Source organism: Plutella xylostella, chromosome 20, assembly GCF_932276165.1.
Source record: "Plutella xylostella chromosome 20, ilPluXylo3.1, whole genome shotgun sequence".
In the NCBI taxonomy this organism is placed as follows: domain Eukaryota; kingdom Metazoa; phylum Arthropoda; class Insecta; order Lepidoptera; family Plutellidae; genus Plutella; species Plutella xylostella.
The window spans coordinates 3,304,035-3,322,476 of record NC_064000.1 but is presented as its reverse complement, the minus strand read 5'-3'; the positions used below and the strand labels follow the sequence as shown (position 1 = coordinate 3,322,476).

At 38.0% G+C, this 18,442-nt stretch overlaps 1 protein-coding gene across 4 annotated transcripts in view; it reads right to left on the bottom strand.

The window, feature by feature from the left end:
* LOC105388868 (RNA-binding protein fusilli) overlaps positions 1 to 18,442 on the bottom strand; it is a 75,906-nt gene that overhangs the window by 10,071 nt on the left and 47,393 nt on the right. For 3 of the 4 annotated variants that reach the window (XM_048628312.1, XM_048628315.1, XM_048628314.1), the window contains exons 3-11: positions 18,003 to 18,085; positions 15,636 to 15,820; positions 15,050 to 15,139; positions 13,820 to 13,874; positions 5,767 to 5,877; positions 4,464 to 4,596; positions 3,995 to 4,132; positions 3,382 to 3,597; positions 539 to 700 (exon numbers count right to left, since the gene is read on the bottom strand). In XM_048628312.1, coding sequence (XP_048484269.1) covers positions 539 to 700; positions 3,382 to 3,597; positions 3,995 to 4,132; positions 4,464 to 4,596; positions 5,767 to 5,877; positions 13,820 to 13,874; positions 15,050 to 15,139; positions 15,636 to 15,820; positions 18,003 to 18,085 — 1,173 coding nt within the window. Of the gene's footprint in view, positions 1 to 56; positions 132 to 538; positions 701 to 3,381; positions 3,598 to 3,994; positions 4,133 to 4,463; positions 4,597 to 5,766; positions 5,878 to 13,819; positions 13,875 to 15,049; positions 15,140 to 15,635; positions 15,821 to 18,002; positions 18,086 to 18,442 lie in introns of all 4 variants that reach the window. The other variant, XM_048628313.1, reaches the window with a different exon arrangement.

Sequence of the window (18,442 nt, the reverse complement as noted above, 5' to 3'; positions counted from 1 at the left end):
TCTCGTTAGTTAGTTTTTCGTCAGAATAGAGTAACTCTCCTGTAGGGTTAACACACCTGAGCCTCATACGGCAGTCCTCGCAGCCGGGCGCAGTCTTTAGCCGTGCCCGAGGTGATGACGTGCTGCGGCACCAGCGCCACCGGCAGCAGCCCCTCCTGTCGCTACCACCACCAGAGGTTCCACTCGAGAGAGCAAGGTACAGGAACTTCGCCCCTTCGCAGAATAGAATATCACCACCGACGCATCAGCAATCAACAATCCATAAGCGTCGCCCGCCTGTCGAACATCCGGCATATCCTTATCCATACAGCGACGATGCTAGAGGATTGTTAATTGCTAATGTTCGTTTGTGGTAACCCTACTGGACGAGGGTGTGCATGTGCATACTCCAGCGAGCGGTTGAGAAGGAAAGAAAGAGTGCTGCTACTCGAGCAACGACTCGTTGTTTTAAACATGCCGATTGTACGACGGGTCCCGTTCGTTCGTTATCTATCAGTATAGATAGAGTAACTCTCCGGTAGGGGTTATCAACACTAACCTGAGCCTCATACGGCAGCCCGCGCAGCCGGACGCAGTCTTTAGCCGTCCCCGAGGTGATGACGTGCTGCGGCACCAGCGCCACCGGCAGCAGCCCCTCCTGCGGCGCCGCGGCCGGCGTGCTGGACGATGAGGAGCGGGTTTCTAGCGAGCGGTTGAGGACCTGGGAATAATAGTGAGGATGTGGGTTTAGTGTTTTAGTGGCTTTGAAGAAAAACATTACAATCATTCTTCGGGATTTATTGGTAAAAAGGATGGTAGTTTGAGAAAGTATAGGGTAATCTTTGATAGTCTATTCACAGGCGTAGGTATGAGGTGCGGTTAAACGGCACGTACAATATAAGGGGCAGATAAACCTGACCCCCCTCAGAAGCATGGTTAGTATGAGAGGGGGGTCAGGTTTCTCTGCACCTGACCGTACTAGCGCGAGCCGAGCCAGGCAGGTGTACAGGAGCAGGCTCGCGTTCGGGTTAAGGCGAGCCAGATCTCCACGGAAGAGTCGGTTCGCGTGGAGATCCGTTTCCGTTTAGGGACAATCGTTGTCTGTGGGGTATTTTGTTTTGTAGGTATTACTAAAAGATTTATCCATTTTGGTTGAAAACTACTAACTTATTACTTATTAAGTATATGATAAGGAAAAGGTATTTCGAAATTGGCGTTCCTTCTATCTCATGATGTAACTGCAGTCATCGATATTCTGTATGTCATCTCTGGCCCAGTAGGTAACCTTAGGTAAGTACCTACCGATAATCGGCCATAATTAAGTATTATTGTTAGCATCGAAGTGGTGACGACTTCTAAACATCATTCAGAAATCTATATGAATCTTATAACGTATATAGTAGGTACCTATGTAGCTAGGAACACTTAGGTAAACTAAGAAATTGTTGTTATAAGTTGACATAAACATTGGGTTGCTCAGCTGATAACATAGACATAATACACATCTTTATCTAAGTAGGTGTTGGGATTGGGATATAAATTAATAATTTGCCTAATTAAATGCAAGCTTATTTTGACTTGACTAATAAGTTGTCAAATATATTTCCAGAGGGTATTTAATGTGTTTAAGTATACATAAACATAAAAGTACCTATATCAATTTTTGATGTTCTTTATTAGCTTTAATATTTTCGGACTTACATAAGTAATTAAGCTACTATACAAGGTGTTGAATACTTAGCCGAAATCTAGGTTTACCCTGTATAGAGTTGGGAAACCGTTATTTCTTTTATTTTCCAAAAGCTTATTATAATAGGTACATCATTTTACAACAAAAACCTGCCGCTTAAACCATTCAACGCATACTCCGTTAATGAAGTTCTCTCAAACGTAGCGTGGGACATCCTCCTGCCCGCTGCCTGGCTTAGTAGTGGCTAAATGGGAAAATCGATAACAGGATGTATTGCCTCAGTTCAGCCCTGTGGCCATACAAATAGTAGGTAAGCAAAACAATGTCACCTTTAGCATAGTAGCCTTGATACTAAACCTATTCCTTGACCATCACATGCCAAACCATTATCAAACGAAGTGCAATTTCAACTACAGCGTAATTTTCGTATGAAACACACGATAAATCATGATTAGGTATCGCTTACGAACACTTACCTCAATAGCCATGAGTCCGCTAGGGCAGCTTGTAACATAAAAATATAATTTCATTCGAAGCCCATTCTATTATATTTATGATTATGGCTCTTTGTACGTAGTAATACCATTGAAATATACGTATTGTACTAGCATTGTACTGAGTAATACCTAATATGTACTACAATAGGCGGGAAACTTAAGGTTATGTTATGAGTTATGAGTATATTCAGCCATTACATAAACAGCTTATAAAAAGTACCTAAGTTATTTAAAATAATCTAATTACTGAAATAAAAGTGTGTGGGAAGACATGCAGGTATGTAGGTAGGTTATGTATGGTGTGGTCTTAGTTTACAATTAGACCAAGTTCAGTAAAGTAAGACGGCTGTTCAATATTTGTTTTAAAACACTGCAACGGTGGTGATTGTTTCCAAACATTATAACAGATGTGTTTTCAAACTTTTGTTCAGTTTGGTTGCAAACTGTTTGGTGCAGTGTCTGTGGCATGTCAAAAATTGTTCAAATACGTCAGCTCCATGCCATGATTAAAGTCAATTTATACGTAACTACCCTACAAAGGTAGAGAGCATTTTTTTCATTTCCACAAAGGAAAAGGGGGTGATAAGTGTATATTATGTAAGGTTATAGGCATTGCAGTAAGTATAATAAATTACGAGTAATATCTTGAAATATCATTGTACATAGCACGGTAGCTTTATTCTCCAAGAAATGATCTGAAATCTGCAATTTCTTGACCACAACTTTGATAAGTAAAGTGAATTCGCATTAAAAGTGGGTCATAAAATTCTGATAAGGTTATTACATCGCTCTGTGCGTTGTTATGGAAAAACATTGGCAAGATATTTGAAATATAGGTAAGTAAGCATTTTTTTCATTTAAGATAAGGCCAATTATAAATCGGTAGATAAGCGTGAGGCCACATGTTGATCAAATTACATTTTTGCATTCGGAAGCGTGTATAAGTAAGAGATAATTAAATATTATGTATGTTCGTATAAATTCGGTGTAGGTATTAGTTAGGTTAGGTCTTATTTTAGTTGCAATTACTTATATTAAGGCCTTGTTTCACAATGTCTGGTTAATGGCTACCTGTGAGATAAAATACATGCTGTCACTCTCTGTTATTATTTTTTTGAAAGAGACAGCATGTATTTTATATCACTGGTAGCCACTGTTCTGTTCTTTCTATGAACTCTGCCGTATTTATGACTCAAACTACTCCGTAACACATACCTGCTGCACCTCAGCAGTAGTAGACCGGAAGAGCTCTATATACCGGCTGCCTATCAGCTTCCGGTGCCTCGACAGCGCTTTGGGCGAGTCCTCTTCCTTGGAGAACAACACGAAGGCGTCTCCAGTGGCGCGGCCGTCGGCTCGACGAACGAACAACACGCCTTCTGACCCGTCGAGCACTTGCACCGGCTCGTCGCCCGTGGTGAAGAATTCCAACTGTGGATTAATAATACTTTTTTTATTGACTATAAAAGAGGGGGATTAGGGGCTAGAAAATATATTTCATAACGATAATAATTTTGTCATGTATGTACTAAAAAAATGCATGTAACTGATGATGAGTTGCACGGAGGTACTTTAAGCTAATGTCGGCATTAAATCTATGATTGACTCTTTCAATCCGTATAATGTCTGAGTAAGGCTGCAATACATAAATATAAGATACACATGAGCTAAAAGTTTATTTGTGCAACTCAGCGTAAAAGCATCTAAACTCATTCGACCAACTTAGGTGAAGATTCTTAACAAATTTAGCTCTATGTACAACTTTTGCAAAACACATCCTCGTCGCCAATCTTACGCTCTAACACACAACACGTGCTTCTGTACTCACGACTTGCTGCGGAGTGGCGTCATACGGGAGCCCGCGCATGCGCACAATGACCTGCGCGCCTCGCGACAGGAACGCGGCCGCCTCACAGGTGGCGCCACCTGCTACTGAGAGGAAGTCTTCGCCGCTTGCACGGTATACCTGCAGGGGAGGGGTTTGAGGGGTAAATGATAGATCGTAAAGAAGATAAATCGATATCTTTCTGGTAAATGAAAACTAAATTATGCAGAAATTTGGAAACTGTACATCGGAAATCCGTAGTTGTACTTAGTTGTTATTTTCATATTTTTATAGTTTTCTAGATGTCACACTACTACTAACTCGCAGTAGCGTGGTCCAAAGGTTCCATTCGAGTGAGCTAAATCATCTCAAGAACTAAGAATCGGTTGAGCTATTTGGGAGCTTCATTACAGACATTATAGACAGATACACAACACATAGAGACGTTAAACTTATAGCGCGTAAATCTCACCTCAATATACCGCGGTCCGATGTGGTGCTTGTGTCGTTTGAGCGCCATGTCTCTGTGTTCCTGTGAGATGAACCGCACTAGAGCCTCCCCGTTCCGTCTGCCTTGTGGGGACAGGCACAGGGCTACTCCACCCCTGAGGATAAACGGCAAGGTTATAGAACTCTTCAACTAGCCTAGCATGGGGCGCAAGAAGTGACATCGCGCGGTTTCGTGAGCGGTTTTCGCCCCGTGACAGGGCATTCTGTTCTGGTGCACTGACCCGCTTGTATTTTATTTATCAATAGAGCAATATTATATTCTATTCTCAAGCTATGTGTATATTATAAAGAGGAGATTTGAATACTTTTTATCCCGGAATGGACAACATTTCAAAAAACTAAAGCTGCTATAAATCGAAAACCATTTCGAGATTTAGCTCTAAAGGCCACAAAAAAAATGTATTTGTATTTTTTGGATGTATCATTTTCGAGAAAATCATAAAATAGTAAAAAAGTGCTGATGACGTCATGCATCAGGTGCGATGCATATTGATGATCAAAGCCCATAGATTTAAAAACAAAGTAACTGTCACTTTCATTTTTGATTGACGTTGACGTTTTATCGTGACGTTGTTGTTTATTTGGGTCATTTTCATTAATTCTGTTCTGACACTTTCTGACTATTTTTTTTATTTATTATTAAGAGATGACCTCTATATAATATGTCCCAGAGCATGCCACCGCCTACACAGTTGAAAAAATGCTTCTGCTTATTTTTTTACATGATAAGTACCTACTTTCCATCATCAGAAATATCAATGTCATTTGAAAATGACCCATTTGTTGGTTGGCATGTAAACAAAGTTTAAATGTCACTTGTCAGTGTCATTTATGTTTTTTTTCGAGACTCCGGCAATAGACAAAAATAAAAATTGAGCCTAATATGTGACGTCATTTCCGGTTTTAAAATAATTAACTGTAAAGTTAAAAATAACACGCAAGAATTAATGTATATACAAAATAAAAAAATACGGGTCCACTAATTTTCTATAAACTTTCGGAATAGCTAATAAAAATATAGGGTAAAGAAAATGAAATGTTGTCCATTACCCTCTAAAGGCGAGACTCGCGTGGAAAAGATAGGTTTTTCCTAGCGATAACGATAACAAAAACGAGATTTGGTAGTCCATACACTATTATTTTGAGTTAAATCACCGAGGTGGAAGGATTAGGTAGACAGGTTTCCACCAAATAACTAGTCTCCCCTGCTTTTATTCGTATCTCTTGATGTTCGAAATACATTATGTATAGGTAATTGTACTCACTTGGCAACATTGAGTCCCCGGAAGAACTTGGCGATGTCCTGGTCTGAAGACTGCCACGGCAGCCCGCGAGCTCGCACTATGCAATTGTTGTCTATTTCATCGTCTTTTGAGCTGAAACAACACAAAAAACACATGTTCAAGAAAATATGTGGTAATACTTAGCTACAGTACAATCATTTAGTATGATAGGTACTAAACGAACAGTCAGCAAAAGATATAAGTAAGTTATGGACGTTTTATAACGATACGTCACTTAATCGTGGGATAAACGACTTGACGAACCGTTCAGAATCTGTCAATTTGGTATGTGAATTTAAAAACAGACTTTAGAGCGTGTAAGTACATGAAATATTTTTTATTTTCAAATGTGATAGTATCCTACTGTTTTCTTGACTGACTGTACAATGTAGATACATAAGAAAAATCACCGCTAACTAGCAGAGTTCATATTATAATGATTTATGATCACGGAAACCGCACAAAATTGCATTTATTTGTACAATACGGATTTCAACTCCAGAAGCTATGGAGTGGAATAAGTTACACAGATAAGAGTTGACACTAATTATAACATTACGCGATACGGGCTGCTTATCTTTAAGGAATTAAATAGATAAGTGTAAAAGTTAATCGTGTGATAGATGCCTAAAACTTTTCCCAAAAAAAAACTATTTTATTGTCTAATTGCACCATTCATTTTAGTAAAATAAAAACAAGTTGCGTATACACTTATTACCTTCTTCTTTGTGTGCGTGTCTAGTTTCTTTGGTGGAAGGTGGGAACCAATCAGATTACTTAGTTGTCAATCGCTGACTGCCCCTGTAGGTCTAGTACAGGTTTGATAGTTTGGCGAAAACTAAAAAAGTTTACGTTTTCCCGCACACTAACTGGCGCCGGTACCGGAAACTATCATGAAACTTTTGACAGATAATGTATGCAGATGACAGGAGAAAACGTAAACGTTTTTAGTTTTCAAAAATAGCAAATCCCGTACTAGAGGCCCGGGTGTATAGACGTATATTAGGTACAGAAGGGTTACTCGCCAAAAACGGCGCTGTATTGCAATCGGTACGTTCGTTTAATACAACAAGAAGGTGATACGATTGATACTTATTTTCACAGAACTATATTTTGGTACTAACGTATGAATACAACGTATGTAGTGTACTGAGCCTCTAGTACGAGTATTGCAATTTACTTAAATCTAGAACGAGTATGCCACTTTGTATGCGAGAAAACTGAAACTTTTATAGTTTTCGACAATCTGTCAAACCTGTACTAGACCTACTGACCTCCATATTAAACGTCGATAAAAATCATACCTAGAATATCATAATAAAATGTAAACTAATCTAGCAACAATTCTTCGAACTGTAAGCGCATAGGCACACAACCATATGCAATTTTCTGCAGTGTTGCATAAACTTATGAACGTAAACACGTTGACCACTATACTTAGACCTTCCTTTAAATATACCTTTCCCCGCTGGCCTCCACATTAAAGTACTAAAAGGGGGGACGGTGGTCCATCTTTATTTGGACTGTAGAAAAGTGCTTTCGGCCGCTGAACTTGACTCGCACATCCGTCGTAAAACTTGAAACTCAAAAATGGTTAAGAATTGTAATTTTAAATGCGTCTACACTTTTAAGTAAATATCTGATTTGAATAACGCCCTAAATTATACATTTATCTAGCTACAGTTATTTGTCTTAACTTACATTACAAATGACAAGACAAGTGGATTCATCCTAACTAATATTATAAATGCGAAAGTAACTGTATCAGTCTGTCTGTCTGTCTGTTACTCTTTCACGCCAAAACTACTGAACGGATTTGAATGAAATTTGGCATACATATGGTCTAGACCCTGATAAAGAAAATAGGCTACTTTTTATCCCGGAATTCCCACGGGAAAACTTTTTAAGGCGAAGCGAAGCTCGCGGGAACAGTTAGTACTCCATACATTCTTCAACGTTGTAAATGTGGTATTATGTGACCTCAGTCTGTCGATAGTGAGTTAATAACACCGCCCGAACAATGGTCTTGCGGCATTTTGTTGTGGGAATGTCATGAGCATTTCATTTAAAGATAACCGATGGTTATTTGCTTAACAAGACAATAATATAATCGAATGGATGGCACTGGAGTTAGATAACCTAGGTCAATCTTATAACTTGTATTTTATGTTAAGAGTTTTGAATAGGTATTTGGTATTTTGATTGTAGGTACATAGATAAATGTCTGCTAGGGCTATATAACTGGATTAACTGGTATAAAAAAGTGTCTGTGTGTCAAAAATATGGTGTGTGCGAGCAATGAAAAAGTTGCTAAGTCACTGGAACTTTTTCATTGCTCGGGGGTGTAGGAATAAGTTGTGACTTTCATTGATTTGGACGTAACAAAATATTAATATATACCTACAGTATACGCAATTAATTTTCATGTTTTTATAATTCATCGTTTTTGACCAATAGTTATACCGACTAGGCCAAAAACCCTACCTTCATTGGAAGGAGACCCGTGCTCCAGCAGTGGGGCCGTGATGGGTCGCTATGATGACCAATAGTTAGATAGGTCTTGTATCTTCTTACATAAGTACCTATATTTATAAGTTCTTATGATATCCCAAGGTTGGTTGAAAGGCATCGCTCATCGACATTAGTCTGTAGATCATTAGAAACAGTTGATACGAATGGATTTGTAAACACAGCTCATTTAGATAAATATGTAATACATTTAATGTAATCATTGGCGCTACGTTGCAAAGTTGACACTTATCAACTGCAATTTACATTTATTCTACTGTATTGTAGCTAAGCGACCACCAACCCGCACTTGGCCAGCGTGGTGGACTAGGCCTAAACTCTTCCTTCATTGGAAGGAGACCCGTGCCCCAGCAGTGGGGACGTAATGGGTCGTAATGATAATTGTAGCTAAGCAGCTGTTAATCCAGACGACACCATTACATTGAAAGATAGATTCCAGTTATAGAGTTTGCTTTGTCCCACTATAAAGTGCCAGGAACTCAGAAAGAGTCACCGATGTCATCATCATAAGCCAATAATCATTTACTGCTGGGCATAGCCTCCCCCAAGGAGCGCCACAACACTCGGTCCTCATCCTGCCACTACCGGCTACCCGCCTAAGGTCGTCGGTCCAGCGGGCAGGAGGGCGTCCCACGCTGCGTCTGCCTGTTCGTGGTCTCCACTCGAGTCCCCGATGTAGAGGTTTCTGTTCCAGGTTTTACTGTATATGCTTCCCTATCAACCTATCGGTTCTTCGGCAGATATAGATAAATGTTCATATTCATCTACAGCATATTAAGTATACTGTATGATGATAAGTTAGACGTCAACATCATTTTACAGAAAATTGATTCGGTAAGTTGTTTACTAAATCACGACATCTAAGGTCAAACTGTGCCCTGGAAATTTCCGCCATAAATTGACTACGGTAGGCAAGAACTACGGTTTTCGATACGATATTCACAAAGGTTACATTTGAAAAAGCCGGGTGCACGTACTTACTTACACCCCCACAGTGAAAAAAAAAACCTTCTCCATAGTAAATAAGTCACGTGACCAACTAAGTTTCTATGGAAAATGTATTTTTTTCATGAATTTTGATATTCTGATTTCAGTTTCGGGCTTAGATATAACATGCTGCACATGCTGGTTTCGGCTTAGTATACCCTTTTATCAACACCCTGTATTTATTAAGAATCGATGAAATTATCGTTTATTTAAATGCAAGTGCAAAACAGTACAAATTGCACTGCTTATAGCAATGTCTACCAGACAACCTTTAGACGGAAGGAGAAAAAGCCGAGTAATCGAGTGATATTAAACTTTATCGGTTAGGTTAAATTTAACAAGGAATCGAATCCTGCACTCCATGGATAGGTAGCAGTGAAGCAGACTACTCTAGGTAGGTACCTAGATTTCTTAGTACGGCTATTCGTTTCACAACAGTCGCTCGTTTTGGTAAGTGTCTTTAGTTCCAAACATCCACTCGATTTTTTACTACTTTTGCGAGACATCGAGTGAAGTTGTGTTTCAGCTAGTTTAAAAAGTTAGTATCCGCATTCCCCTTACAGCAGCTAGCTACTTATGAAGATACCTAAAAAAATCGTAAGCGTAGGTACTTAACCTACGCCTAACGAGTTGCTGGCGACCTTTTTACCTAAGTCTGGCTAAGACGCTTATGCAAGCTAATTTTGCCTCTTTACTTTTAGTTAATACCTACATATTAATACGTGATTATATTGCTTTTTTTCACATGGTTCTCAATATAGGATTAGCTGATTTAGGTAGCCAACCAAATAAACATCATTCAAAGATGCTAAACCTAATAGTTTAAGTTGTTTTTGTAAATGCAAAATTTGTATATACCTACTTAAGTATTCTAAACATTTACATTAAATAACATAATAATATGGAGATACACCTTAAGGATAGCTAGGTAATACAAACATGTAGGAAGGTGTGAAGAAATTGTCTATAGGTATAGGTAAAACATGTAGGAAGGTGTGAAGGAATTGTCTCGCAGGAAAATAAACCCGAGACAAAATATAAATATCAGAATAAGCGTTTCACACTCCGTCCGTAAGAAGCTAATCATCTCCAAGTTATCAGTAACTCACCTCCTTATCTGAAAGTTGCTGGCTGGCGATAAAAGCGCCAAAGCACTGAACTAAACCACCAACAAAATATTCGAACTCCTTGCACCTTATCGAAAAAGTAATGTTTTTAATTTTATTTTTATTGCTGCTCCAAGGCGTTCACTTCGCGATAAGCGTGGCGACTTTTGAAATTCGAACGCGAACGTTTAGATAGACCGCCTTCTTGCGCCGTGGTTAGAGAACTAATGAGATGCCCTACCGATAGTGTTGCCAGTAAAAAATATGCGATTCTACTGATATTATACCTACTACTGCACTAATCGGATTATTATATTTAATTCTACAGCTTATCATCTTATCTCGGCACAGGGAGGTTGATAGTTGTATGCTCGTTCTCTAAGGACTAATCTTTCTAATCAATTAGTGGTTTATTAACGTAGGATAATTATAATTATAACGTTACACTAATAACTTAAAAAACTTATCGAATGGCCTAAAACAAAGATTTCTTTCCATTTATCAGGCTGGCTATCCATTTATCCTTTTACTTAGGTGACAAACCCCTTCAGTAATTGATTCTAATGTTTTTCACCGATAGGCTAAGAAGAAGTAAGTACCTACCTAAGCGTCTTCTTTTAAATTTGGGTTTTTAACAGAATAAACAAACATAAGTATACCTATCTATTTTTTATTTATTATTCTCTACTAAAAGGGTAGGTTTCTTAAGAAAACGGTAACACATGTTGGTGACATATCTTTTATGCTGCGCCTGCGACTTCTACCCTACCCTTCCCCTGTATTATGAAACTACAGCGGAATCTTCGGTACGCATTTAATTTCATGATATTAATTTTTCCGGGTATGGAAGTATTGCTTTTTTTTCTATTTGATTCTAGATTTTTATCTCATTATATATCTATATGGTAACTATGTAGTAGTTTTTTAATAAGCTCGTTTTTAGGTGTTTAGCTAGAGATACTTAACTTTTTTTTTCAATAGGTATTGTCAAAATATGGTGATGTCCTTTATAACGGTTTACAATTATTTATGTTATTATACCTAAAGACTCCTAAAGGTGTTGTACACAGTACTTAATAATATCTCAAAGTCCCATACTAAACGACACAGTCCCAAAAGATTGTCACAGATTCGTGGTACAGGGTTGCTTCGTCAACTTAGGTTCGAAGTGCGAACACACTTCACAAACATTTCCCATTCAATTCCGATCTCTATACCCTTCAGAATAAAGCACATAACACTATCTAACATTTCCAACAAGACCTTTACCGGGGACAAGCAATTTTAAACTGTAAACACTGAAGTCGTAGAGGTAATATTTGAAAAAAAATCGTTTTAAGTGTGAGGAATCGCATTACAGGTATAATTTTTGCACGCACTTGTGTTATTTGTTTCCAAGTATTCTGAGATTTGAGTGCTGCTATGAGTTTGACATTGTATCTGTATGCCTTTTAATGCTTAAAGTGTCGGTGAAAAACACTCGACCTAGACTATAGGTTTTGTCACCGTGGCAAAAAGATTTGTCAGTCAGATAAGAAAACTTTAGTTGGTCAAGTCTTAGGATGGATCCAAAAGTAGTAAAACAACGGAAAAAAGCTTAGATAAAATTAAAAAACGCTTCAGAAATCGAATATGCACACGGTAAATAACTTTATGACAACTGTATAATACCTACTATGTAGCGAATAGTGACTAGACTACAAGGTCTGAATTCAATGAAATCATCAAAAAATTAAAATAATTTAAAAAATTAAAAAACCGACTTCAAAAAACCACTAAAATGTAAGAAATAATGTAAATTATGTAAATTATTTCTTACATTTTAGTGGTTTTTTGAAGTCGGTTTTTTAATCTTTTAAATTATTATTTTATTTTATTGTTTTTAGTTACATACATACATACATATACTCACGCCTGTCTCCCAGAGGGGTAGGCAGAGACTATGGATCTCCACGTGCCACGATCCTGACATACTTCTTTCGCTTCCTCAACATTCATTAGTCTCTTCATACACGCACGTCGGTTTCGGAAACTCCTAATTTGGCTCTTCTTGAGTATGTCGCCTATCTGGTCGACATACTTTCGCCTAGGACGTCCTCTACCGACACAACCATTCATCTCTGCACAGTAAATTTCTTTCGTGAGTCTTCTTTCATCCATCCTTTCAATGTGACCAAACCATCTCAACATTCCTTTTTCAATTTTGGTCACTACGTCTTCTTTTACTCCAACTCGCTCTCTTATAATACTATTCCTTATCCTATCATTCAGTTTCAGTCCACACATACTTCTTAGAGAGCGCATCTCAACAGCATTTACCCTACTTTCATTCTTCTTCTGCCAGACCCAGCTTTCACTTCCATACATTAGCGTAGGGACCAACACTCCCCCATGAACAGCCAAACGAGCCTTTTGAGACACGCTTTGACTCCTCATGAAAGAGTGCAAGGCCCCATTCACTTTATTTCCCGCTTTCACTCTTCTTTCAATATCCCCCTCACATTTCCCATCCCTCGTAAACAGACTACCCAAATATACAAACTCATTCACTTGCTCCACTCTTTCGTTCTCGATCGTGATCTCACATTCAGTTACCTCTTCATCTCTTTCAAACACCATCACTTTCGTCTTACTAACATTCACTTTCATTCCTTTCCTTTTAAAACTTTCATGCATGAGAGCTACTTGTTGTTGCAGCTGTTCTGTTAAGTTAATTTTCAATAATATTCAATCAAAAGTAAGATGCAAATGAATGATGAATCATTCAAGCCTAAACACGAGGTAGTTGCTATATACCGTTGAGGAGTTCCTTCCGTTTCCATCATCAGATCAGCTCAAGGTCACCATCATATTTTTTTGTTATAAGAACTATATTTACGTTCTAAATTTCATTAGAATCGGTTAATAGGTGCCCAAAATGGAAATTAATACCCTGTTTATACCCCTTTACCCACTCTTGGGGGTGAGATAAAATTCTGAAAAAAAATTTGGACCACCTGGAAGCTCAACACAATACATCAAAAAAATAATTTTCAAAATCGGTCCATAAACGGCGGAGTAATCGGTGAACATACATAAAAAAAATATAAAAAAAAGATCCCGACGAATTGAGAACCTCCTCCTTTTTTTGAAGTCGGTTAATAAATCATAACACTGAACTGCCTCCATAAAGCGCCTGAATTGCCACAATACATCGACGTAAACATAGGCGATGCAGTAGGCGCTTTGAAAAATACTCTACAGGGATTAAATATACTGAAATTACTTATTTATGTTTATGAAAGAGTTCCTATCTAGAAAATAAGTAGTAATATAAAACTGTCTTTAAACCCGTGTTTTGTAACTTGTCTATTTTTGTGTACAATAAAGTGTAAATAAATAAAACTATAAAAAACGTTAAGTTAAAAACTTACCAAATTCCAGTTTCTAAAACTAAGTCGATTGTCTCTGGCAGTTCTAACCGGAAACCTGAAATTATAACACAAAATTACTAACCAAAATATTTGATTAGAAATGACAATATTTTACATTGTATAAACTGCTTTTTTATAATAATATTATTTTGTTAGTACTTATATTGATTGCGTTATAACTAGTTGTAACAAATAACGTGTTAAATAAAATACAGGGTGCAACACAGCAAATTGCAAATAGTAAACTGAAGGGCTAGCACGGGGTGCAATACATATCAAGACGTGACAATAGGCTCTCTCACGATAGTGAACGTGACGTAGAACTTTTGTCACGTCTTGCGCCCCGTGCGCCATGCTCTTTCGGCTTAGGCCTGGATCTCCTGGGTTCCGCTCATCTGGCATAATCTTTATTGACCAAAACTCATTTCGCATAACTCGTATGGTCTAAATTTTTTTGGCCGAACCATCACTTTGCCAAGACTTATGTGGCATAAGGCTCGTTTCGTCTAAAACTCTTTAGGCACAATCTTTAAACACCTAAGTTTCGTTTGCTCAAATTTATGTTCGTCGACCAATATAATTATTACAAACCCCATGAGATCGAAACCTACAAATAGGTGCGACGACGAGCAAAGCGAGGAGGAGCGTGTGAGGTGCACATATTCATCAAAACCAAAGCGGAGCGCAGCGAAGCGGAGCGGAGCGTTTTCCAAACAGCGGAAACAATACAAGGCACCAGTTTGCGCTATGTAGGGAGACGCTCCGTCAAAGTTAAAGCCAAACGAATATTATTACTTTGTATAAACCTATGCCATAGCATTATTAGGCTATTCAAGATTTGGCCATACCATTATTAGGCTAAACAATGTTATGCGAAATAACATTTTACTAAACGAGATTTATGCCATACGATTTTCGGCGTAACGAGACTTTGACCAAACGTTGCTATGCAATACGAGATTAGGCAAAAAAATCTTATGCCAAAAAAGGTAGAACCGGATCTCCTATTTACGCCGCAGGTCGTGTCCATCGTCAAGCCGTAGGCCGCGTCACGATGCTTCCTATAGAAATGTACTGATGCGGTCTCCCTCACACGCCGACGTTGGCGCGTAGATTGTAGTGAGCATCATGACGCGGCCTACGGCGTGACGCTGGACGCGATCTACGGCGAAAATAGGAGACCCGGGCCTTACTAGATACTACTTTGGCAACAACCAGTATAAAACTTACCATCTGTAATTATCCTTTGTATCACACTGGCCATGTCTTTTGCTTCCGCTGTGTAGAAATTACTACCGTCGTACGGAGGTATACCTAAATCTGTGTTGCGAAGATTAGGAAAGTATTGATAGTTTTCCCACTTTAACCGTTGATTTCCATAGTTACCGGGCTCGAATCCCGCGCAAGGCAAACATTCGTATGATGGCGTTTATCTACATCATGCAATGATGTCGATTTTGAAGGCACAAATTCAAATTTTAGAGATGTCATAATACCTTAAATTGCTTGTTTTAAAAATTTACTGTTTTAGAGTGTATCCGTAAAACAATTTTTTCGCTGGCTGGCAGGATTTATAGTTTGACAGCTCTAAAATTAGATGTTGTGGCTTCAGAACCGACATCAACTGTGTATTGACATATCAGCTGTCCGACACACGTAATAAAGGTTCTTCCTCGCCTATGGTCACAGCACTTAAAAGCGTAACGTAAACGGATCGCCTTTCCTTTCTTCTTTCTTTCTTTCTTATATGTGCTGTGACCTTTAGTCGGATGACTGTGTGTGAGATATCCCCACATATTCATTCACAAAAGGATACAAGTCAGCATATCATGCAGCGTGGTGGGGTGATCCGGCGGCGGCGGCGGCGGCGCCTGGCCCGGGGTCTGCGCCACCGCACGCAACGTATAAGCCCTCACATACTCCTTGCGGAGATCGTGGAACCTCGCGTAGTACGGGGGTAGCGTCAGCTCTTTACTGCACGCTTCTGGGTGCAGACATTGTCTGGAATTAAAAGGAGGGGAGGTTAGTGGGCCATATCTTAATTGTTACTAACACTTTCTATGCACTATGTACTTGGTCTGAAAATAAATATTTAAATATTATTATATCTGCCGAAATACCGATGACCGGTGTGGTGGGGTAACCCAGACGGTAGTAGCTGGATAAGGAAGGCTTGCCCTCAGCCTATGCCAATGTGAGAGGCATTATCTGGAGTGAAGTTTACGAGCTGATGATAATGGTATTATCAAGAGATAGGGTTTTAAGTTAAATGGATTGTGTATGTGACAGATCGATCATTTGTATGGCGCAGGAGAGTCGCCACCTAGCGGTACACGCGTTGCACTAGCAAAGCGCCATACAAATTTGCTACAATTATGCATACAATTATCATTACTGTGAAAACCTACACTAAGCCCTCTCTAGTACCTAACTATACCTACTTATTTATATAGGTAGCCTTGTAAATATTTTTTCCAGTTTCAAATTATTTTGTTGGACTGGGTATATAATCATATTTGTACCATTGTTTCAAAGATGTCGTGGGATTTTGTCATTTAAAATTTGACTTATTTGTGTACACTCTTTTTATAATTACTTAATTAGGATCACATCATTATAAATTAACTTTTTAATTTTATGCACGTTTCGTTCCTTAGACTTAGACCCAGACAAGTACTTTATTTCCATACGTAACGTAGTAAATCTATCTGTAACTAGGTATTTGCATTTTTTATTAAGTAAGTACACAGAATTTGCCATTGTCTTAATGTTACTTATAATATAAAGCCAAATAAAGTTTTTCTTTCTTCCTTCTTTCTAAAAGATCTTAGCCAGAAGAAAACCCAAAGTTTTATCACATCGGCTTCTCCTAAAAATATTATATTACCTACTGTATTGTACCTACCTACTGTATTGTATTGTATGCTTGCTATTATTATTATTAGTAGTGACGATTGTCTATGATATTAGCTATACCTTTTGAAAATTACTTACTGTCAAATAATATTAGGTGAGTGAAGTAATAATAGGTTTCAACTCCAACGATGTCCTTACTGTTATTTAATTGCCTATTAAATATGTAATTGTCCTTAAAGCCGTCATTAGCTTGTATTAATTGCAAACTTGACTTTGACTTTTGACTGCAATCAGCCTTTTTGCTTTAACGACTTTAATATTTATGTTCTGGCAATAAACTTATCAAGACCGCTTGCGTCATCCAGGGTTAGAAAATTAACCCCAAGTTATGTCAACATTTTGACTCTCAATCTAGAATCTAGATTCTAAACATAGTTTAGACTGAACCGCTACCGTATTAACATTCAAACAGTAGCTACAGTGCCACAAACTTATCTGTTCCGATGAGAGCTCGGGTAAATGTGTAATATTTCTTCATTCTATAAGATTTTAAGTTTGATCGTAATGGTAATTCGCCCTTGCGGTTTTAATAAACCGATTTAATCTATATCAATATATAATTCATCAGTAAGTAATGAGATATTGATCAATTTAGTTCACTCTCATCGGAACAGATAAGTTTGTCGCACTGTACAAGTCGTCACTTTTTTTTTAAAACACTCGCGATCAATGAAAAAGTTCCAGTGAAAAAAGCACCAAATCACTAACCTAAACGGAAAAGTCAAGCTTAATGACGCCTTCTGCATTATACTACTCTGTGTAAAAAATATCGGGACTGGATCAATAAAACAGAAAATGTTTTTATCTAAATTTATTTTATCACCTTCAAAGTATGCTCCTTCAGAAACGATACACATACGCCATTGAATAACAAACATTTTGTGTTTTATTGATCCAGTCCCGATACTTTTTACACAGAATGTATTACAAACTAAAAAAGTAATTATTTTGATAAAATTTTAAATAAAATGTACTTATTAAAAAAGTTCAGGCCATTTGGTGTCGACATTTTGTAAGTGAATCTTTTTCATTGCTCTTGGGTGTATTCAGTATTACCTATGCGACTACATTAGGAGACGATGAAATATGATGGTACAACCGATCACTACCAATCAAAGGTTGGCTGGTAGAAAATTCTTTTTAGCAATAAGTCCGCCTTTGTGCGTAAATTATGTACCTATCGGTTTTCAAATGCTTGTGTGTAAAATTTGGTTTTTGTGTGCAATAAAGTGTATATTATAAATAAATAACATGGTACATTACATACCTAAGGGGGGGTTGTCCGTCGGTGACGAGCCGGAACAGGGGGGAGTGGGGGTCCACGTGCAGCGTCTGCACGAACTCGTCGAACTGGAAACAAACAGACAGACATTTCATTAATTTGTGTTTGTGTAGGTTGATTCCTTCATTTTCTAAATTTAGTTTTTACTTTGATTTTGAAAGGGAGTTAAGGTACTGTTACACTTTCTGTGCATGCTTTTCAGCATGTCAATTGATAGCATGTGTACCAGTAGCTTTAGAATTAGATATACCTAATTCTTCGAATTTAAATAACGAACTGTCAGTTTACTTGGCTTGCAAGCGTCAGTGTAAACTCATTTTATTCGATGCAATAAACCAACATTACATAAATATTCGTAAGTTACACAGGTATATCGAAACTACATCTAACCACAAGTAAGGCCCGGGTCTCCTATTTATGCCGTA